The following is a 22,863-nucleotide window of genomic DNA, read 5'->3' on the forward strand; positions in this document are numbered from 1 at the left end:
CTAAATGCCTTTTATTCTTGTTCAAGGCATACAACACTGAAGCATGCACGAGAGCACCAGCTGTTCTGGATGACTGTGTGATAATGCTCTCAGTAGCCAATGTGAACAAAACCTTTAAAAGGTCAACATTCACAAAGCCGCTGGGCCAGATGGATTACCAAGATGTGTACTCAAAGCATGCGCTGACCAACTGTCAAGTGTCTTCACAATTCTTTTTTTTGTGAATTTTACCCCTTTTTCTCCCCAATTTCGTGGTATCCAATTGTTGTAGTAGCTACTATCTTGTCTCATCGCTACAACTCCCGTACGGGCTCGGGAGAGACGAAGGTTGAAAGTCATGCGTCCTCCGTTAGCGCACACTGCGCCCAACCCGCCACAGGAGTCGCTGGTGCGCGATGAGACAAGGACACCCCTACCGACCAAGCCCTCCCTAACCCGGGCGACGCTAGGCCAATTGTGCGTCGCCCCACGGACCTCCTGGTCGCAGCCATTTACGACAGAGCCTGGGCGCGAACCCAGGGACTCTGATGGCACAGCTGGCGCTGCAGTACAGCGCCCTTAACCACTGCGCCACCCGGGAGGCCTTCACTGACATTTTCAACCTCTCCCTGACCGAGTCTGTAATAGCTACATGTTTTAAGCAGAACACTGTAGTCCCTGTGCCCCAGGAAATGAAGGTAACTTGCCTAAATGATTACCGCCCGTGCCACTCACGGCGATAGCCATGAAGTGCTTTGAAAGGCTGGTCATGGCTCACATCAATAGCATCCTCCCGAACACCCTAGACCCACTCCAACTCGCAAACCGCCCCCACCAGATCCACAGATGATGCAATCTCAATCGCGCTCCACACTGCCCTTGCTCACCTGGACAAAAGGAACACCTATGTGAGAATGCTTTCATTGACTACAGCTCAGCGTTCAACACCATAGGGCTCATGAAGCTCATCACTAAGCTAAGGACTCTCCCTCTGCACTAGATCCTGGACTTCCTGACAGGCCGCCCCCAGGTGGTAAGAGTAGGCAACAACAAGTCTGCCATGCTGATTCTTAACACTGGGGCCCCTCAGGGGTGTGTACTTAGTCCTCTCCTGTATTCCCTGTTCACCCACAACTGAGTGGCCAAAAACGACACCAACACCATCATTAAATCTGCTGACGACACAACCATGGTAGGCCTGATCACCGACAACGATGAGATGGCTTATAGGGAGGAGGTCAGTGTACTGCCAGTGTGGTGCCAGGACAACAACCTCTTCCTCAATGTGAGCAAGACAAAGGAGCTGATCGTGGACTATAGGAAAAAGCGGGCTGAACAGGCCCCCATTAACATTGACGGGGCTATAGTGGAGCGAGTCGAGAGTTTCAAGTTCCTTGGTGTCCACATCAACAATGAACTTTCATGGTCCAAGACAGTCGTAAAGAGGGCACAACAAAATGTTTTCCCCTTCAGGAGACTGAAAATATTTGGCATGGGTCCCCAGATCCTCAAAAGGTTCTACAGCTGCACTATCGAGAGCATCCTGACCGGTTGCATCACCGCCTGGTATGGAAACTGCTCGGCATCTGACCGTAAGGCACTACAGAGGGTAGTGCGAACGGCCCAACTTTGTTTCCTTTTTTGTCTCCCTCTCCTCCAACCTTAACCTCTCAGCCCCTACCCATATGGTCATACGCCTTCGGAATCTTCACACTCTCTCCCACTACTCTCTCCTCTTCTATCCTATCATCTCTCCCTTCTGATGAATCCTGCTGTCTCCTGATTCTGCCTCTTCGACCCTACCTTCCTCCCTTTCCGCATCCTATGACCTGCACTGTCCCCTTTCCTCCCGTCCGGGTCGGCCCTCCCCCTCCTGCTCCATGGCTGAGTGACTCACTCTATTTTCTCTTCCTCTGTATCCACTGCTAAAGCTGCATTCTACCACTCTAAATTTCAAGCTTCTGCCTCTAACCCTAGGAAACTCTTTTCCACTTTCTCCTCCCTATTTAATCCTCCACCCCCTCCCTCTCTGTGAACGACTTTGTCAACCACTTTGAAAAAAAGGTTGACATCCGCTACTCATTCACTCAGCCTATTGAGTCCACTGGTCTCACTCTCACATAACTACCCTATGCATTGAACTCTTTCTCCCCTCTCTCTCCAGATGACATCCTGTGACTAGTGAGGTCTGGCTGCCCAGCAACCTTCCGGCTTGACCCCACCCCCTCCTTCCTTCCCCAGACCAACTCTGGAGACCTTCTCCCATTCCTGACTTCCCTCATCCTTGACCCTAACCAGTCAGGCTTCAAGATGGGTCACTCAACCGAGACTGCTCTTTTGTGTCACGGTGGCTCGCCGCACTGCCAAAGCTGACTCTCTCCTCTGTTCTCATCCTCCTAGATCTATCCACTACTTTCAACACCATGAACCATCAGATCCTCCTCTCCACCCTCTCAGGGCTGGGCATCTCAGGTGCTGCACTCTTGGATTGCGGCACAATTGAGGATATGTGTCTGCACCACATACTCTCACTACTGGTGTCCCCCAGGGCTTGGATCTAGACCTTCTTCTCTCTATACACCTAGTCACTTGGCTCCGTCATATCATCACGTCTCTCCTATCATTGCTATGCGGATTACACTCAACTACTTTTCACCTTCCCCCCTTCTGACACCCAGGTGACGACGCGCTTTTCTGCGTGCCTTGCAGTTATCTTAACTTGGATCTTGGCCCACCACCTCAAGCTCAATCGCGACAAGATGGAACTGCTTTTCCTCCCGGGGCAGGCCTGCCCGCTCAAAGACCTCTCCATCACCATTGACAACTCGTGTCGCCCTCCCAGTGCAAAGAACCTAGGTGTGACCCTGGACAACACCCTGTCATTCTCTGCAAACATCAAATCAGTGACACGCTCCTGCAGGTTCATGCTCTACAACATCCGAGTACAACCCTACCTCACACAGGAAGAGGCGCATGTCCTAATCCAGACACTTGTACTCTCCCGTCTGGACTACTGCAACTTGCTGTTGGCTGGGCTCCCTGATTATGCCCTCAAACCCCTGAAATTGATCAAGAACTCTGCAGCCTGCCTAGTTTCAAACTTACTAAGTTCTCATGTCACCCCGCTCTTCCGCACACTCCACTGGCTTCCAGTCGAAGCTCGCATCCACTACAACACCATGGCACTTACCTACAGAACAGATGGAACCGCACTTCCCTACCTCCAAACTATGCTCAAACCCTTCACCCCAACCCGAGCACTCCGTTATGCCACCTTCGGTCTCTTGGCCCTCCAAGGGCAGTTCCCGCTCAGCCCAGTCCATGCTCTTCTCTGTCCTGACACCCCAATGGTGGAACCAGCTTCCCCCTGAAGCTAGGACAGCAGAGTCCTTGACCATCTGAAACCCTAGCGTTAAACAGCATCTTAATAATTCTCCTCCTCACCTCAACACCCCCCTCCCCCCAGCTCTGACTCTACTGATGGCTACATTATTGAGGAAAAATGTACTTTCTATGCCTATGGTTGTCCCACCTATCTATCTTTAAGATGAATGCACTAACGCCAAGTCGCTCTAAATCACTAAAATGTACAATATTATTCCTCCCAATTTAGACACAAACACAATCTCATAGATGATTATCTTGTCGCCTAACCAAATGGCCGTACAATCGCACTCAAATGTTTTCCCACAATTTCTTTGGTGTAAGAGGGAGTGATTCAAACTGAGATGAGATTTTTAAGGGCTTTGAATCAGTGATGTGAAAAAGTACCCAATAGCCATACTTGAGTAAAAGTAAAGATAACTTAATAGAAAATGACTCAAGTAAAATTCCCCCAGTAAAATACTACTTGAGTAAAAGTATTTGGTTTTAAATATACTTATCAAAAGTAAATGTAATTGCTAAAATATACTTAAGTATCAAAAGTAAAATAATCATTTCAAATCCCTTATATTAAACAAACCAGATGGCACCATTCTATTTTTTATTTTTTTTTATTTATGAATAGCCAGGGGAACACTGAGACATAATTTACAACTCTTTGGCCTGAATGCCAAGCATCACATCTGGAAGAAACCTGGCACCATCCCTACAGGGAAGCATGGTGGTGGCAGCATCATTATGTGAGGACAATGACACTAAGCATACAGCCAAGACAATGCAGGAGTGGCTTTGGGACAAGTCTCTGAATGTCCTTGAGTGGCCCAACTTTTTCAAAGTGGTTGAACCCGATCTAACATCTCTGAAAATAGCTGTTCAGCGACGCTCCCCATCCAACCTGACAGAGCTTGAGAAGATCTGCAGAGAAGAATGGGAGAAACCCCCCAAATACATGTGCCAAGCTTGTAGCGTCATACCCAAGAAGACTTGAGGCTGTAATTGCTGCCAAAGGTGCTTCAACAAAGTACTGAGTAAAAAGTCTGAATACTTATGTAAATGTGATATTTCAGCTTTTTATTTTGAATAACTTTGCTAAAATATCTAAAAACCTGTTTTTGCTTCATCATTATGGGGTATTGTCTGTAGATTGAGAAAAAAAATCGAATCAGTTTTAGAATAAGTCTGTAAGGTAACACAATGTGGAAAAAGTACTGTACTGAACACGAACAGTAAAGCATTAAAGCAACACAAATAAAGCAGAAAGAGGAGATACAGTATCTAGGCTGTTGAATCATCTGCTTATTCTAGTCCATTCACACCACTCTAACCTACTTTACGCTTCACACACTATGAAACACCTCCTGGATCTGAGACAGATAAACAGACAATGTTAAATCAAATACACAAACACACACACACTGACCTAGGTGTCTCTCCAAGCCTGTTAGCTAACCCAACACAGCACAGCACCTCGTCTCTTTGAAGAATTCCCACACCGCTAAACAGGAATGTTATCTAAGATTCCGGGACTGATTATCATCAGGCCGGTGGGAGAGATAGCTGCTTTGGGAACTCTGGGGTTTAGATGAGGAGAGCTGATTTTGCATGTGTGTGCATGGGGGGATACGTGTGTGTGTGTGCACGGGGGGTGTGTGTGCATCTGCATAGGTGTCTGCAGAGTGCAGGTATACACAGTGTACAAACATTAGGAACATCTTCCTAATATTGAGCTGCACCCCCTTTTGCCCTCAGAACAGCATTAATTTGTCAGGTCATGGACTCTACAAGGTGTCAAACTTTCCACAGGGATGCTGGCCCATGTTGACACCAATGCTTCCCACAGTTATGTTAAGTTGACTGGATGTCCTTTGGGTGGTGGACCATTCTTGATAGACACAGGAAACTGTTGAGGGTGAAAAACCCAACAGGATTACACTTCTTGACGCACTGAAACCTGTGCGCCTGGCACCTACTACCATATCCCATTCAAAGGCACTTCAATATTTTGTCTTGCCCATTCAACCTCTGAATGGCACACATACACAATACAATTGTCTCAAGGCTTAAAAATGATTATTTAACCTCTCTCCTCTACTTCATCGACACTGATTGAAGTGGATTTAACATGTGACATCAATAAGGGATCATAGCTATCACCTGGATTCACCTGGTAAGTCTATGACATGGAAAGAGCAGGTGTTCCTAATGTTTTGTACACTTAGTGTATATGTGTGTGTGTGGTGTAGTTGTGAGTGTGTTTTATTAATCAGAACATAGGCTTGTGGGAGAGAGCTAATCCTGGATTAACAGATTATAACACTTGCGTTGTCATAACAACACATTGATTGGAACTGAACATTGATAATTGTGTGTGTGTGTAGTTAATTAGTGAGTTAATCAGGCCATCTTGCAGGGAATTAATGAATAAATCATCAAATCAGAATCCTACTAAATTAACACATCAGACCTGTGTCGGTGTGTATAACCTCCTTCTCCCACACACTCTCCCTTTCTCTCATTCTCTCTCTTTCTGTGTTTGTGTGTGTGTGTGTGAGAGAGAGAGAGACAGAGAGAGATAGTTGTGTATCTAAGCTAATATCCTTCCTGATGAGTATGATACATAATGCACCCAAAGGGATGATACTTCCTAAAGACAGTAACATCCTGGTGTTTAGAGTGATGGATCCTCTCTAAGGTTAATGGATTAATGGATACACACATCCTGAGTTATCACATATTGTACACTGAGGGTTTCCTGAATAGCTGAGATTTCAATGTGTGGTCACAGTCGGTCAGCACACGCGTGTGTTTAAGTGTGTGTGTAAGGCTGAGTTTACACAGGCAGCCCAATTCTGATATTTCATTCCACTTATTTATCTTTTGACCAATCACATCAGAACTTTTCACATCAGATATTTTTCAGAGCTGACCTGATTCGTCAAAGGACCAATTAGTGTAAAAATATCAGAGTTGGGCTGCCTGTAAAAGCAGCCTTACACTGTGTGTGTGTGTGTGTGTGTGTGTGTGTGTGTGTGTGTGTGTGTGTGTGTGTGTGTGTGTGTGTGTGTGTGTGTGTGTGTGTGTGTGTGTGTGTGTGTGTGTGTGTGTGTGTGTGTGTGTGTGTGTGTGTGTAAGTAAGTAAGTAAGTAAGTAACAGCTGAGAGTATGGATTTAAAGTGGCCATAAAGAAACATTCTAATATACTGGTCCTTTTTATAGGATCTCTGTAGAGGGGGGGGTATATTTTTATCACTGTGTTGGGGCGGTGTGTTCTGAAAGGCTCTGAAGCCTCCATCTGTCTGTTAAAACATCAGTGAAAAGTTCATTAAAATGAAGTATTCAGTTTTCCCTCTCTATTCTCAACAGTACAACAGTCAATAGAAAGGAGGCGAACTCAGTCTCTATTTAGCAGAGACGCACTAACTCTTATAATTAACTTTCACAAAATGTAACGCCATTCATTAATGACCTCACTATTCTGTCAATAACTCTACTTCTAACACCGCCTGCTCTGCTCTCTCTCTCTCGCGCTCTCTGTGTGTGTGTGAAAGAGCATTGTGTTTGTCTGTGTGTACATGAGCGCTGTAATCTTTACTAGATACAGTGTGTTTCAAAGATAACATAACCAGCCAATTAGCCATGCTGTCTTAGAGCGACACCTCACATCTGACCGCTGTACACTGTAGTTACAAACAGTGGTGTGTGTGTGAGATTGTGTCACCTCCCTTGTTTTCCTACATCATTAGGCCACAGAAAAAGCCTATTCCTGGTCGTAAATCACCACACACACACAGGGTTTTGATTTTAGTGATAAGGATTTAATCAGTCACTGACAGACAACAGGAATGTTTTTATTTAACTAAGCAAATCAGTTAAGAACAAATTCTTATTTACAATGACGACCTAAGAACAGTGGGTTAACTGCCTTGTTCAGGGGCAGAACAACAGATTTTTTTTAACCTTGTCAGCTCGGGGGTCCGATCCACCAACCTTTCGGTTAGTGGCCCGGCACTCTGACCTAGGCTACCTGCAGCGCCATCATGATACTGTGACATCATGATTAATAAGGGCCCTTTTCCCCTAATCCTGAGGTGTGTGTGTGTGTGTAGTTTGTGTGTGTGTGTGTTTTTGTTGTTACAGAGTCATGCTGGTGAGGGTCTTTCTCTCAGCAGTACACCTCCTACATCACTCCATCACATGCTATTGCTCACCCTCAGAGAAGTTCCATTGAACATTAACTCCAGTGATCTTTGGGTTCAGCATCGCTGCTTCACTTCAATAATAACCATTGTGTTTTGTGGTGTGTGTGTGTGTGTGTGTATGTGTGTGTTTGGGGAGGTTCAAGCTGTGTGTTTGTGTGGTGGTTCAGTCAGAATATGTGTGTGTCTGACAGATGATAGGGGAGGATTGATGGCTGACTGGTGTAGCTTGATTATGAAACATCCACTAATTATCAGTGCCTTCAATTTGAGTGTCTGTGTTTTAAGATGAGAGGTTTGATGCTGTAACAGCTGCTAATTATTGCTGCTCTGGATTTCACTCAATCTGTTTGATCTGCTGTCCTGTGGAGACGGATCGAGAGCGTGCGTGCTCTGGCGCGCACACACACAGACACACTATTTGGGGTCATAGGGAGGAGAGAGGCTTGAACTCCAATTACTGAGACTGGTAGTCTGTTTGGTTCCGCATACTTACACAACAGGAATGTATGTGTGTATACAGTAAAAGTTAATTTGTGGAATTTCTTTATGCTTTTGAGCCAATCAGTTGTGTTGTGACAAGGTAGGGGTGGTATTCAGAAGTTAGCCCTATTTGGTAAAACACCAACTCCATATTATGGCTAGAACAGCTCAAATAAGCAAAGAGAAATGACAATACGTCATTACTTTCAGACATGAAGGTCAGTCAATATGGACAATTTCAAAAACTGAACGTTTCTTCAAGTGCACTGGCAAAAACCATCAAGCGCTATGATGACACTGGCTCTCATGAGGACCGCAATGGAAAGGAAGACCGAGAGTTACCTCTGCTGCAGAGGATAAGTTCATTAGAGTTAACTGCTCCTCAGATTGCATCCCCAATAAATGCTTCAGAGAGTTCAAGTCACAGACACATCTCAACATCAACTGTTCAGAGGAGACTGTGTGAATCAGGCCTTCATGGTTGAAATGCTGTAAAGAAACCACTATTAAAGGACACCAATAATAAGAAGAGACTTGCTTGGGCCAAGGACACATGAGCAGTGGACATTAGACTGGTGGAAATCTGTTCTTTGGTCTGATGAGTCCAAATTTGAGATGTGTGGTTCCAACCACCGTGTCATTGTGAGACGCAGAGTAGGTGAACGGATGATCCCCGCATGTGTGGTTCCCACCGTATGGCTACCACAGCATTGTACAGCAATACGCCATCCCATCTGGTTTGCGCTTAGTGGGACTATCTGTAACGGTTTTCTTTAGGTGAAGTAGAGGCGGACCAAAACGCAGCGTGATTATATCGATTCATGTTTAATAAACAAAGATAACCACGAACACTACAAAACAATAAACGTGGAAAACCAAAAACAGCCCTGTCTGGTGCAAAACACAGAGACAGGAACAATCACCCACAAACACACAGTGAAACCCAGGCTACCTAAGTATGATTCTCAATCAGAGACAACTAATGACACCTGCCTCTGATTGAGAACCATACTAGGCCGAAACATAGAAATACCCAAATCATAGAAAAACATAGACTGCCCACCCAACTCACGCCCTGACCATACTAAATAAATACAAAACAAAGGAAATAAAGGTCAGAACGTGACACTATCATTTGTTTTTCAACAGGAAAATGACCCAAAACACACCTCCAGGCTGTGTAAGGGCTATTTGACCAAGATGGAGAGTGAGGGAGTGCTGCATTAGATGACCTGGCCTCCACAATCACCCGACCTCAAACCAATTGAGATGGTTTGGGATGAGTTGGACCATGGAGTAAAGGAAAAGCAGCCAACAAGTGCTCAGCATATGTAGGAACTTCCAACTGTTGGAAAAGCATTCCATGTGAAGCTGGTTGAGAAAATGCCAAGAGTGTGCAAAGATGTCATCAAGGCAAGGGGTGGCTACTTTGAAGATCCCAAAATATAAAATACACTGCTCAAAAAAATAAAGGGAACACTAAAATAACACATCCTAGATCTGAATGAATGAAATATTCTTATTAAATACTTTTTTCTTTACATAGTTGAATGTGCTGACAACAAAATCACACAAATTATCAATGGAAATCAAATTTATCAACCCATGGAGGTCTGGATTTGGAGTCACACTCAAAATTAAAGTGGAAAACCACCAACTTTGATGTAATGTCCTTAAAACAAGTCAAAATGAGGCTCAGTAGTGTGTGTGGCCTCCACGTGCCTGTATGACCTCCCTACAACGCCTGGGCATGCTCCTGATGAGGTGGCGGATGGTCTCCTGAGAGATTTCCTCCCAGACCTGGACTAAAGCATCCGCCAACTCCTGGACAGTCTGTGGTGCAACGTGGCGTTGGTGGATGGAGCGAGACATGATGTCCCAGATGTGCTCAATTGGATTCAGGTCTGGGGAACGGGTGGGCCAGTCCATAGCATCAATGCCTCCCTCTTGCAGGAACTGCTGACACTCTCCAGCCACATGAGGTCTAGCATTGTCTTGCATTAGGAGGAACCCAGGGCCAACCGCACCAGCATATGGTCTCACAAGGGGTCTGAGGATCTCATCTCGGTACCTAATGGCAGTCAGGCTACCTCTGGCGAGCACATGGAGGGCTGTGCGGCCCCCGAAAGAAATGCCACCCCACACCATGACTGACCCACCGCCAAACCGGCCATGCTGGAGGATGTTGCAGGCAGCAGAACGTTATCCACAGCGTCTCCAGATTCTGTCACGTCTGTCACGTGCTCAGTGTGAACCTGCTTTCATCTGTGAAGAGCACAGGACGCCAGTAGCGAATTTGCCAAACTTGGTGTTCTCTGGCAAAAGCCAAACGTCCTGCACGGTGTTGGGCTGTAAGCACAACCCCCACCTGTGGACGTCGGGCCCTCATACCACCCTCATGGAGTCTGTTTCTGACTGTTTGAGCAGACACATGCACATTTGTGGCCTGCTGGAGGTCATTTTGCAGGGCTCTGGCAGTGTTCCTCCTACTCCTCCTTGCACAAAGGCGGAGGTAGCGGTCCTGCTGCTGGGTTGTTGCCCTCCTACGGCCTCCTCCACGTCTCCTGATGTACTGGCCTGTCTCCTGGTAGCGCCTCCATGCTCTGGACACTACGCTGACAGACAGAGCAAACCTTCTTGCCACAGCTCGCATTGATGTGCCATCCTGGATGAGCTGCACTACCTGAGCCACTTGTGTGGGTTGTAGACTCCGTCTCATGCTACCACTAGAGTGAAAGCACCGCCAGCATTCAAAAGTGACCAAAACATCAGCCAGGAAGCATAGGAACTGAGAAGTGGTCTGTGGTCACCACCTGCACAACCACTCCTTTATTGGGGGAGTCTTGCTAATTGCCTATAATTTCCACCTGTTGTCTATTCCATTTGCACATCAGCATGTGAAATTTATTGTCAATCAGTGTTGCTTCCTAAGTGGACAGTTTAATTTCACAGAAGTGTGATTGACTTGGAGTTACATTGTGTTGTTTAAGTGTTCCCTTTATTTTTTTGAGCAGTGTATATTTAGATTTGTTTAACACTTTTTTGGTTACTACATGATTCCATATGTGTTATTTCAAAATGTTGATGTCTTCACTGTTATTATACAATGAAGAACATTTTAAAAATAAAGAAAAACCCTTGAGTAGGTGTGTCCAAACCTTTGACTGGTACTGTAGGTGTGTGTGTCATCCCTAGCAGGAGTCTCCTGACTCCTCCCCCGGAGGTCCATAATCTCACAGAGGCCAAATCAATCAAATCTCTCAAATCACTCTGGGTAATCTACTCAATATGCGCCATCTGGACCTGAACTGAGATAGTGTGTGTGTATATATGTTTATGTGTGCCCATGCGTGCATGTTTGTGTATGGTTGTGTGTGAGAGCAGGCATTGAGGAAAAAAACTAAACAAAGAGCACAGCATGTGAAATAAACAGACAGGAATAAATTGTATCTGTAAAGTCGTTTTATTGTCCCATGGTTGTATAATGCAGTCAGTCTCTGTCTCTCTACCCCTCAGCAGGGCAGATATATTTACATTACATTGTACACCAGATATATGGAAACAGGTTATTACATTTTGCTGCATTCCATTATATGTGTGTGTGTGTTGTCCCAGGGATGATACAGTCTTTATGTTTTAAGTTACAGTATTTTCAGCTTTTAATGTGATTGATGCCTTTTTGTACAAATGCTTAACTAACCTGTATGAAACAGAGATGGCCCTTTTTCTTGATCTCTACTCTATCTTTCTCTCCCTCTATTTCTCACCTCCCTTTTTCTCGCTATATCCCTCGAGGGCTCTCTCTCTCCCTCGCGCGTTCTCTTCTTTCTCTCTCGCTCTGTTCTTTCTCTCTCTCTCTCTCCCTCAATTCAATTGAATTCAAAGGGGATTTATGGGCATGGGAAACACCATGTTTATATTGCCAAAGCAAGTGGAAAACAATAAGCAAAAGTGATATATGCAATCAGAAATGAACAGTTAACATTACAAACAAAAGTTTCAAAAGGATAAAGACATCTCAAAGGTTATATTATTAGCAAGGTATATGTTGTAACAGTGTGCAAATAGTTGTAATATGAATGGTAAGGGAAAATAAACCAATATTGGTTGTTCTTACAAAGGGGTTTGTGCTACACTGGTTGCCCTTTTCTTGTGGCAATAGGTCACACATTTGGTTGCTGAGATGGCACACTGCGGTATTTTGACAAATAAGGGTGTTTGTCAATATTTGATTGGTTTTCAAATTCTTTCTTGGTCTGTGTGATCTGAGGGAAATATGTGTCTCTAATATGTTCATACTTGGCCGGAGGTTAGGAAGTGCAGCTTAGTTTCCACCTCGTTTGGTGGACAGTGGGCACAGACTTTCTTCTCTCTCTCTGCCTATGGCGACCTCTCTCAGCAGCAAGGCTCACATGGAGTCTGTAAATAGGCAAGGCTTTTCTTAAGTTTGGGTTAGTCACCGTGGCACTGGCGTGCTGGATACCCCCACATCCCTGTGGGGGGCCATGCGCCTGTCTGACGTTGGTCTATTTTTATTTTAGTTAATAAATCATTTTCACAGTAACCCTCTAAAAAGTAATTCATTAACCTTTTAAATATCCATATATACTAGGAAGCTAAGCATTTGTTTATTGGGCTTCAATAATGTGACTGATCAAAGTCCCTCAGTCCTTGAAAAATAAATCATTAAACTGATTGAAATTAAGTGGATATTGGTGAGCAAATGCCTGGTCAGAACTACCACGGCGCCAGTGACATGAGTGGAGCTTACTTAGGTGTTCAAACGTTCATGTCAGACCGAGAGCCTAACTCTTCTTAGTTAGGTCTTTATGAGTTTTAGTTTAGAAAACGATCTCTTCACAGAAGTGACAGTTACGGGATGGTTATAAACAACTTGATTGCCGTAGCAACGTCAGGGAAACTGGGAAGAAAGGAGTGGTGCTTCAAATATAGCAGTTCAGCAATATCTTTAATAGAGTCTCTCGCAGTCTCCTTAATTGTAGGCCGAGGAAGCGCTGGGACATGTTGTCTGTATACTGGACAGCCAGGAAATTGGCAGATGCAAACAGATCTCTTTAGTGGACAAACAGTTCTTGCGTTCTTGATTTTGTTCATTCTGGTGAACCGTCATTTGAGTTGTGTGGTTGCAATATTAACAGTCCCTTATCTCTGGTATATCTTTCTATGCACCATTCAAGACTAAGTTTAAATTGTGTGCAGCGCAATGGACATATAATGCACAATGTCTCAGAAAAAACTGTCTGGATTGTCAATACTCAGTAGAGAAAACAGTGGGGTCTGTAACCTGGACCTACAGGCCGTGGTGAGAACGTTTGCAAGCCGACGCAGCCGCATACTGTAGCTACTACAGGCCTCTACATAGAACAAATGAGATTGGCATTAATAAACTGGTTTTACACAAAACAACTTTCTATCCAAGCTGCGAGGAATGGCTCATGTCATGCACATTTAGGTAGGATATACAGGTCAGTTGTAATCTCCGACCTATGGGGGGTCCAGAGAAATTGCATTACGCCAGTGCACAGTCATCAGGTATTCTGCCACTGTATATCATTTTTTTAGGGAAAGGTAGCATTCCAGTGTGGTCTGTTTTTCGGGTTAATTACTTCCAATGTGTCAAATAGTTGTCTCATGATTTCGTTGGGTCTAATTGTGTTGCTGTCCTGGGGCTCTATGGGGTCTGTTTTTGTTTGTGAACAGAGCCCCAGAACAAGCTGGCTGAGGGGACACTTCTCCGTGTTAATCTCTCTGTAGGTGATGGCTCTGTTATGGAAGGTTTGGGTGATGCTTCCTTTTAGGTGGTTGTATAACATAACATAAGGTCTCTTTTCTGGATTTTGATAATTAGCGGGTATCACCCTAATTCTGCTCTGCATGCATTAGTTTGGGTTTTACGTTGTACACAAATACTGTGTTTGCAGAATTCTCCAAGCAGAGTTTCAATTTGATTTGGTGTGTGTCCCATTTTGTGACTTTTTTTTGGTTGGTAAGTGGACCCCAGATCTCACAACCATAAAGAGCAATTGGTTCTATAACGGCTTCCAGTATTTTTAGCCAGATCCTAATTGGGATGTCGAATGTTATGTTCCTTTTGATGGCCTAGAAGGCCCTTCTTGCCTTGTCTCTCAGATCATTCACAGCTTTGTGGAAGGTACCTGTCGTGCTGATGTTCAGGCTGAGGTATAGTAGGTATAGTTCTTTGTGTGCTCGAGGGCAATGGTGTCTAGATAGAATTTGAATTTGTTGGACACCATTATTTTTGTCTTTCTGAGATTCACTGTCAAGGCCCAGGTCTGACAGAATCTGTGCAGAAGATCTTGGTGCTGCTATAGGCCTGCCTTGGTTGGTGACAGAAGCACCAGATCATCTGCAAACAGTAGGCATTTGACTAAAGAGTATAGTAGGGTAATGCCAGATGCTACAGACTCATCTAGTGCCCTCGGCAATTCATTGATATACAGTATATCACAAAAGTGAGTACACCCCTCACTTTTTGTAAATATTTGAGTATATCTTTTCATGTGACAACACTGAAGAAAGGACCCTTTGCTACAATGTAAAGTAGTGAGTGTACAGCTTGTATAACAGTGTACATTTGCTGTCCCCTCAAAATAACTCAACACACAGCCATTAATGTCTAAACCGCTGGGAACAAAAGTGAGTACACCCCTAAGTGAAAATGTCCAAATTGGGCCCAAAGTGTCAATATTTTGTGTGACCGCCATAATTTTCCAGCACTGCCTTAACCCTCTTGGGCATGGAGTTCACCAGAGCTTCAGAGGTTGCCACTGGAGTCCTCTTCCACTCCTCCATGACGACATCACGGAGCTGGTGGATGTTAGAGACCTTGCACTCCTCCACCTTCCGTTTGAGGATGCCCCAAAGATGCTCAATAGGGTTTAGGTCTGGAGACATGCTTGGCCAGTCCATCACCTTTACCCTCAGCTTCTTTAGCAAGGCAGTGGTCGTCTTGGAGGTGTGTTTGGGGTCGTTATCATGTTGGAATACTGCCCTGCAGGCCCAGTCTCCGAAGGGAGGGGATCATGCTCTGCTTCAGTATGTCACAGTACATGTTGGCATTCATGGTTCCCTCAATGAACTGTAGCTCCCCAGTGCCGGCAGCACTCATGCAGCCCCAGACCATGACACTCCCACCACCATGCTTGACTGTAGGCAAGACACACTTGTCTTTGTACTCCTCACCTGGTTGCCGCCACACACGCTTGACACCATCTGAACCAAATAAGTTTATCTTGGTCTCATCAGGACATGGTTCAGTAATCCATGTCCTTAGTCTGCTTGTCTTCAGCAAACTGTTTGTGGGCTTTCTTGTGCATCATCTTTAGAAGAGGCTTCCTTCTGGGACGACAGCCATGCAGACCAATTTGATGCAGTGTACGGTGTATGGTCTGAGCACTGACAGGCTGACCCCCCACCCCTTCAACGTCTGCAGAAATGCTGGCAGCACTCATACATCTTTTTCCCAAAGACAACCTCTGGATATGACGCTGAGCACGTGCACTCAACTTCTTGGCGAGGCCTGTTCTGAGTGGAACCTGTCCAGTTAAGCCACTGTATGGTCTTGGCCACCATGCTACAGCTCAATTTCAGGGTCTTGGCAATCTTCTTATAGCCCAGGCCATCTTTATGTAGAGCAACAATTCTTTTTTTCAGATCCTCAGAGAGTTCTTTGCCATGAGGTACCATGTTGAACTTCCAGTGACCAGTCAGTATAAGGGAGTGTGAGGACGATGACACCAAATTTAACACACCTGCTCCCCATTCACACCTGAGACCTTGTAAAACTAACGAGCCACATGACACCGGGGAGGGAAAATGGCTAATTGGGCCCAATTTGGACATTTTCACTTAGGGGTGTACTCACTTTTGTTGCCAGCGGTTTAGAATTAATGGCTGTGTGTTGAGTTATTTTGAGGGGACAGCAAATTTACACTGTTATAAAGGCTGTACACTCACTACTTTACATTGTAGCAAAGTCATGTCTTCAGTATTGTCACATGAAAAGATATACTCAAATATTTACAAAAATGTGAGGGGTGTACTCACTTTTGTGATATACTGTATCTGTTGAAGAGGGTGGGGCTGTGTTGTCCCCCAGAAGTGGTTTGATTCTATGTGTTCTTCAATTACTTTGAGCTGACTGCTGAAGTGCTGCCCCTTCTTTTGCCTTAGTGTATTTCTGTCGTGTTTTAATGTTTCACCATAGTGAAGACGTAGGCTCAGGTTTTCTGGGTCTCTGCTTTTGAACGGATAGGTTTCAAAATGTCTTTCTTAGGTTTTTGCATTCTTCATCAAACCATTTGTCATTGTTGTTAATTGTCTTAGGTTGTCTGCTTGGAATTGTTATACTTGATAGGGAAGTTGAAAGGTCAAATATACAGTTTAGGCTTTCTACTACAGGTTTACACCTTCACTATTGCAGTGAAACGTTTTGTCCAGGAAGTTGTCTAAGAGGGATTACATTTTTGTTAGCCAGTTGTTTTTTGGTAGGTTTCTACTCTACTTTCCTTCCATCTATAACATTTTGTAATGGTGTGCAGTTTGTTCAGTTTTGATGCCTCATGTTGAGTATTGCTCTGTTCAAGTAGACTGTAATTTTGCTATGATCTGATAGGGGTGTCAGTGGGCTGACTGTGAACGCTCTGAGACTCTGGGTTGAGTTCGGTAATAAAGTAGTCTACAGTACTATTGCCAAGGGATGAGCTGTAAGTGTACCTACCGAAGGAGTCCCCTCGAAACCTATCAGACCCAGCGTGCGATAGAGTTGCAGGATTTGTGACCCGTTTTTGTTGGTTGTTTTGTTGTAGTTGTGTCTAGGGGGGCATATTGGGAGGGAATGCTGTCACTTCGAGGTAGGTGTTTGTCCCCCTGTGTGCTGAGAGTGTCAGGTCCCTGACTGGTTCTGGTGTTTTACGTCATCACAGACTAGAACATGAACATGGTTGATCTCCCCCTCTAGGATGGAGAAGCTGTTGTCATTATGGGGATTCTAGTGGGGGTATATAAGTAGCACACAGGAGGACATTTTTCTCTGTTATTTCAAACCAGATCTAAAATGCTCCTGTTTTGATTAATTCAATAGAGTGGGCTAGGTCTGATTTACACCCAATTAGCATACTCCCTGAGTCTCTTCCCCTTTTCACTCCTGGTAGTTTAGTGGATGGGACTACCAGTTCTCTGTAACCTAGAGGGCAACCAGTGGGTCTGTCTCCTCTATACCATGTTTCTTGTAGGATGACAATGTCTGTATTTCTGATGTCTTTGGTGAAGTCTGGGTTCCTGCTCTTTAGGTCAAAGGCAGATGACCTCAGACCTTGGATATTCTAGCATGATATAGTAAAAGCTTTGTGTTCCATAGTGTCCAGTGTTGTGCTTTGTGTGATTACGCCTCAGACTAATAGGGGTGAGCAGAACATACTGGGCACCTGATACATGGCTCTTTGGTCGCTGAATGGGGCTTGGGCGGATGTAGGAGTGGGGGTTGGGCCTATTGCTCTGCTCACGGCCTTGTCGTCGGTCTGTCGCTCTCTCTCAGGTGTTTTACGGTACTTCTAAAGACAGCCAGTATGACGGTACTTCTAAAGACAGCCAGTATGACGGTACTTCTGAAGACAGCCAGTATGACGGTACTTCTGAAGACAGCCAGTATGACGGTACTTCTGAAGACAGCCAGTATGACGGTACTTCAAAAGACAGCCAGTATGACGGTACTTCAAAAGACAGCCAGTATGACGGTACTTCTAAAGACAGCCAGTATGACGGTACTTCTAAAGACAGCCAGTATGACGGTACTTCTAAAGACAGCCAGTATGCCTAACGTTCAGAGAGGAAGAAAGAGATGAGAGAAAGCCAGCTAGTCTTAGCAGGTGCACGTTTTCCCTTGAGTCATACTTGAACAGGGAGGGATGGAAACATACGATTATGAAACTACAGAAGCTATGTTGAATACATTTTCTTGTTCCAAAAGTCATGAAATGTTCAGAGAACATTGAGTGGAGTTAATGCTTCCAATACATGTATAAACATGAAAATTGGCAACAATGGAGTTAAAAGGTTTTCATCCGACAGCGACGACATGCATACACATGCGCACACACGCATGCAGTCATACAAAAACATAATACACACACACACAAATTCTGAAAATTCTGTGGATTGTTATACTGTATGGGACATTATTGTCCAGGAGTTAACAATGCATTGTATTACTAAGTGATGTCCTCAGTGAGCATCATAATGCTTTCTGTTGAAACCTCAATGACCAAAGTCTTTCTGGATACGGCGGTCTCGGTGGTGGCAGTGTGAGGGGGGGGAGAGCGGTGAGGGGAGAGGGGTGGAAGGCAGGGGAGGGAGGGAGGAGATGTAGAGGAGGATGGGAGAGTAGAATGGAGGGAAAGATAGAGGAGATGGAGAATGGAGGGAGGTGGGGATGGGGGAGAGGGAGGTGTAGGAGGGGCAGGTGATGAGGGGGTGAGGTGTGGGGGGCGAGAGAGGAAGAGGTAGAGGAGGGTGACGAGAGTGCCATACTGAATGCTGTGTGTTGTAGAATGTAATGATGTTGTGTGGGTGGAGGAGGGTGGGTCATTAGAGGCTGCGGTATGGGGACAGGAGGATGAGGAGGGGGGAGCCTGGGGTTAGAGTGTGTGTGTAAGAGCTGTGTTTGTACGGGATGTGCGTCTAGCTTTAGAGAAGTATTTAGGAAAGTGGAGTGTGTGTTTTTCTCTTGAGTCTGTGCCACATGTGTATGAGTGAGTGTGGGGGGTGTGTGTGGCTCTGGAGAGGGGGTATGGTGTGTGTGTGTCTCTGTCCCCTGTAGCAGTCTCTGCATGTGCTCTCGTGCCTGCTCCTGCAGACAGCGATACTTGCCCATCTCTTCAGCGCTGAAGCTGATTGGCTGTTGAGCCAGAGGAGGGGAGGGGCCATGTGACCACTGACCCCTGTGAGGTAAGGTTAGGGCAGGATATGAGGTCACAGCAGGATGTGATGTCAGGGAAGGACAGGACGTGTCCTCTCCAGTTTTCTCAGGGCTCGGAGACAAGAGGGGTTGAGTGCACAGTCGACCACTTTGGACCGCTCCATTCTTCATACTCTCCTTCCCTTGGTTGTGGTCCTTGTCCTGTGTCTGGACCTGGTCTTGGTTGTGGTCATGTTTCTCTGTTTGGTCAGGGCCCTCCCTCTCTCTTTCTGCCCCTCGTCTCCTAGTTCCTCTCCTAATTGCTGGTAGTTTCCCGATAAGTGGCAGTAGCATAGTTCTGCTGGGGTTCCCGTCTCTGGGCTTTGAGGGGGCTTTGGGCTCTCTGTCTGAGAGACATGTAGGCTGTGCTGTGGGGTTGGGGCTCCTGTCTTGTGGATGGGTGGTATCAGTGCTGGGCAGAGGTCGAGGAGGAGTAGGTTTGAGGCTGGGGGCTTGGTGTTTCTCCTTGGTGGGTGAGGGACATGGTGCTCGCCTGGGCACCCCTGTTGTTTTTCTCCCAGTCAGGTTGAGTCTTGAGTGAGTACTAAAGCTACTCCATCCCCCACTCAGGTCTGACACACTGGTGCTGCTGCTACAGAAGCCAGGGCTGGGCTGTCGGGGCAGCCAGTCAGGGCTAGAATCAGGCCAGGGGCTGGAGATGGGGCATCTGGTAACCTGCACACTGGGAACAGACTGGGAACCAGGACTGCGGCTGTGTCTATGGTCAGGGCATCTGGTTGCCCAGTCCCAGCTAAAACTATCAGGTCTTCGGCTGGGGCTAGGTCGTGATCCCTTCTCCCACCTGCTCCAGCTCTCTCTAACTTCAGTGGACCTCTGTCTCTCCCAGTTGTCATCCCAGCTGTATCTGTTCTCCCTGCAGTATGTCCCCCTGTCCTCCCAACTGTCACTGCTGCCCCAGGTACATCTGTCTGGGCTTGAGTCTACTGGTCCTCTGTTCCAGACTTCTCCCTCCCCAGGACTAGACCTCCATCCCCTGAAACCCTCCAGAGTTCTGTGACTGGGGGTCGAGAGATACCCCTGCCAGCCTCCTCCACTGACTCCTCCAGGGCTGGATAACCTGCTTACGCAACCCTGCCTCCTACTCCCCCAATCTCTGTTCCCTCTCTCCCTACCACTTTCCCGACAGCCTCTACTCCCTCCATCCCAGCTCTGCCTCCTTCCACTCTCTGTTGTTTCCCACTCCTCACTCTCTGACCACTTCCTACTCATGTATTTCCTGTTTCTGTGGATGGATTTACTCTTCCTCACTGGGCTACAGGAAATATTGCTACCATGGATGTTGGCATGGCGACTGTAGACTGGGTAGCCCCCGCTGCAACCGTGGAGACCACCATATGCCACTGGGAGGTTGTGAGCCTTTTCCCAGGGCGACCCGGAAGTAGAACACAGAGAGGAGTCTGAACTCCAGTAGAAAGGCCATCCCTGCCTTTCTCCTCTCTCCACCTCTCCATATCTCTCTCTCTCTATCTCTCTATACAGCTGAGACTCTGTGCTGTAGTACTCTGTCCTCTCTGTGACTCTTGGTGCTGGTTTGAACGGGGAGGCAGAGTTATAGTTGTAGTGATGTTGGTCTCTACTGTGACTCCTGTGAGGCCTCTGTCTGTCAGAGCAGGGCACAGACTCCGAGTCACACTCCCCCAGCAGGCACAGAGTCCCACCCCTCCTCCTCCTCTTCCCCCCTGCCTTTCTTCTCCTCTTTCCACCTGTCTCTCTCTCCCGCTCTATTTCCCTGTCTCCTTCTCCCCCTCTGTCTCCCTCACATCTCCTCTTTCCGCCCCACCAGGTGGAAACAGAGGTTATGACGCTCCTAAGACGCTGCCGCTCTCCCTCGCACTTGTTTGAAGTCCCATTATACCTTTCCCCTCTCCTCCTCTTCTTCTTTGTGCTGTCGTTTAAATTTCGGCATGACACATCTGTCGAAGTGCTTACTGAACCGCCCACGGAGTGTGTGCGTGAGCTGGCAGTGTGTGTACACACACATCTAACCTCGCTTGCACACACACAAACGGCAGCGCAAGGCTGGATGACAGCCTCTAATTTAGGCCTGGGGGTTCTGACGGCTCGATCTCTCTCCTGTCTCACATGTCCTCCTAATCTGCCTCTTTGGGGATTGTGGGGGTTTGTGTGCGTGTTGTCACCGCGAAGGGGGTCACCATTCCCGAAGAGGGGGTGGTGCCATCTGAACCCAGATTCACCTCCACTCCCTGGCACTGTAGCTTCTGCCTGGAAGGCTGCTGTCACTCCATGTGCTTCTGTCTTCTCCACAACGTGACAGGATGATGAGTGTTTGGCTCCCTCATCTGTCCCGCCTGTCTCTGTATATAGATCTGTATTGGATTCTACATTTTCTGTGTCCTGAGGAGGAGGCTGGGAGCTAGAGAACATGAGGGAGTCGGACTCCTCTGTGTGTTTCTCTGTCTCCCGCTGGCTTGCTGAGTGGTTACAGCGTGACTTGGTTTGACAGTGGTTGTGGTTGTGTTCAGGGTTACAGTGTAGTGGGTTGGTGTGGCGTTGCCAGTGTGTGGGCTTACAGCTGTAGGAGAGGTGGGGTTTGGCAGTGGTAAACTGCAGCAGTTCTGCTGGCCATCTCAGACTGGTGGATCCGTCTCTGGCAACCACATGGAGATAGGAGTCAGACATAGGAGTCTGATTCACCTCGTGTCTGTGCTCTGTACCCCTGTTCCTCTCCTCCCTCTCTTCCCCCTCCTCCCTCTTATCTGCTGTCCTGTGTACATGGCTCTGGTCTGTTTCTCTCAGTCTGGCATTGTGGGTAGGACAGCCTGGGTCATGGCTAGCAGAGAACCTGTCTCTCTCCTCCCCTCCTCTCTTCTCTCTTCTCTCCTCCCCCTCTTCCCCACCTGGGGGTTCTGTCTTGTTTCCGGGGTGAAGGCTGTTGGTTGGTTGCCCTACTAACAGGTTGTCTGGGTGACGCAGCCATAGTTCATCTCCTCCCCTTTCCTTCTCCTTCATCTGCCCTCCTCCTCCTCCTCCTCTCCCCTCCTCCTCTTGCTGGTCTGAGAAGACGGAGGCAGATGGCTCTAGTCTTGGGCCCCTCCTGGAGAAACAGAAGGAGACCCCCACCCTTCCCCTGTCTCTGCCCCACGGAAAGGCAGGATCCTGGGGAGAGTTGTTCAGGCGAGGCTGGGGATCCTCCAGAGAAGATCCACATCTGGAAAGCAAGGCTAGGGGTGGGGAGGCATGGAAGGGCCCTCCAGGGAAGATGGGTATGTGGGTAGGGTCCTCTGGCCGCTGGGGCTGGGAGGGGGAGAGAGACTTGGTCTGGAGATGGGGGGAGTCCTTTCCCTGGAGGCTGAGTGGGATGGTCTGGGGCTGGGTTGGAGGTACGGTAACAGCGGGTCGCTGGGAGTTCCCTGTGGTTTGGATTAACCCTGTTTGGGTCAAGGGGACATAGTGGTCCCCTGGTTTGTAGTCTCTCTCTCCACAGTGTCTCTCTGAATGCTGGATCTCAGCTCTCACTGTCCCTTGGAACCTAACAACCTGGCCCGGTACCCTGGTGCAAAAGAGAGGAGAGGTGGAGACGAGAGGATAGCAGAGAACAGAATAAATATAAAATTGTGAACATGTGAAACACTGTCCATATTATGCAGTTTACTGTGAGTGTTCATGTTATATTAACTCAGCCTGTGCTTACAGTATCTAGGCCAGCTCTTACATCCATCACTCTGAGGAATAGAGAAACTGACAGAGTGTATGCACGTGAGCGTATGTGGACAGTTTGTGTGTATCATAGAGATTTCCCTGCAGTGCGCTTGGAAAGCAGGTCTCTACACACACATACCATCT

General features: G+C 46.8%; 2 protein-coding genes across 2 annotated transcripts in view; one reads left to right on the forward strand and one right to left on the reverse strand.

Moving 5' to 3' along the window:
* Positions 1-1,655: 1,655 nt before the first annotated feature.
* LOC109901707 (uncharacterized) lies at positions 1,656-3,352 on the forward strand. Its single transcript, XM_031838059.1, has one exon. It carries the CDS (start codon positions 2,739-2,741, stop codon positions 3,348-3,350), a length of 612 nt encoding a protein of 203 aa, XP_031693919.1. The 5' UTR covers positions 1,656-2,738; the 3' UTR covers positions 3,351-3,352.
* Positions 3,353-4,693: 1,341 nt separating this feature from the next.
* LOC116376720 (G patch domain-containing protein 8-like) overlaps positions 4,694-22,863 on the reverse strand; it is a 67,798-nt gene continuing 49,628 nt past the window's right edge. Inside the window, exons 4-5 of the mRNA XM_031838095.1 lie at positions 18,542-22,570; positions 4,694-4,727 (exon numbers count right to left, since the gene is read on the reverse strand). Coding sequence (XP_031693955.1) covers positions 4,694-4,727; positions 18,542-22,570 — 4,063 coding nt within the window. The remainder of the gene's footprint in view (positions 4,728-18,541; positions 22,571-22,863) is intronic.

The sequence above is a fragment of the Oncorhynchus kisutch genome, linkage group LG13 (assembly GCF_002021735.2).
Source record: "Oncorhynchus kisutch isolate 150728-3 linkage group LG13, Okis_V2, whole genome shotgun sequence".
Lineage (NCBI taxonomy): Eukaryota > Metazoa > Chordata > Actinopteri > Salmoniformes > Salmonidae > Oncorhynchus > Oncorhynchus kisutch.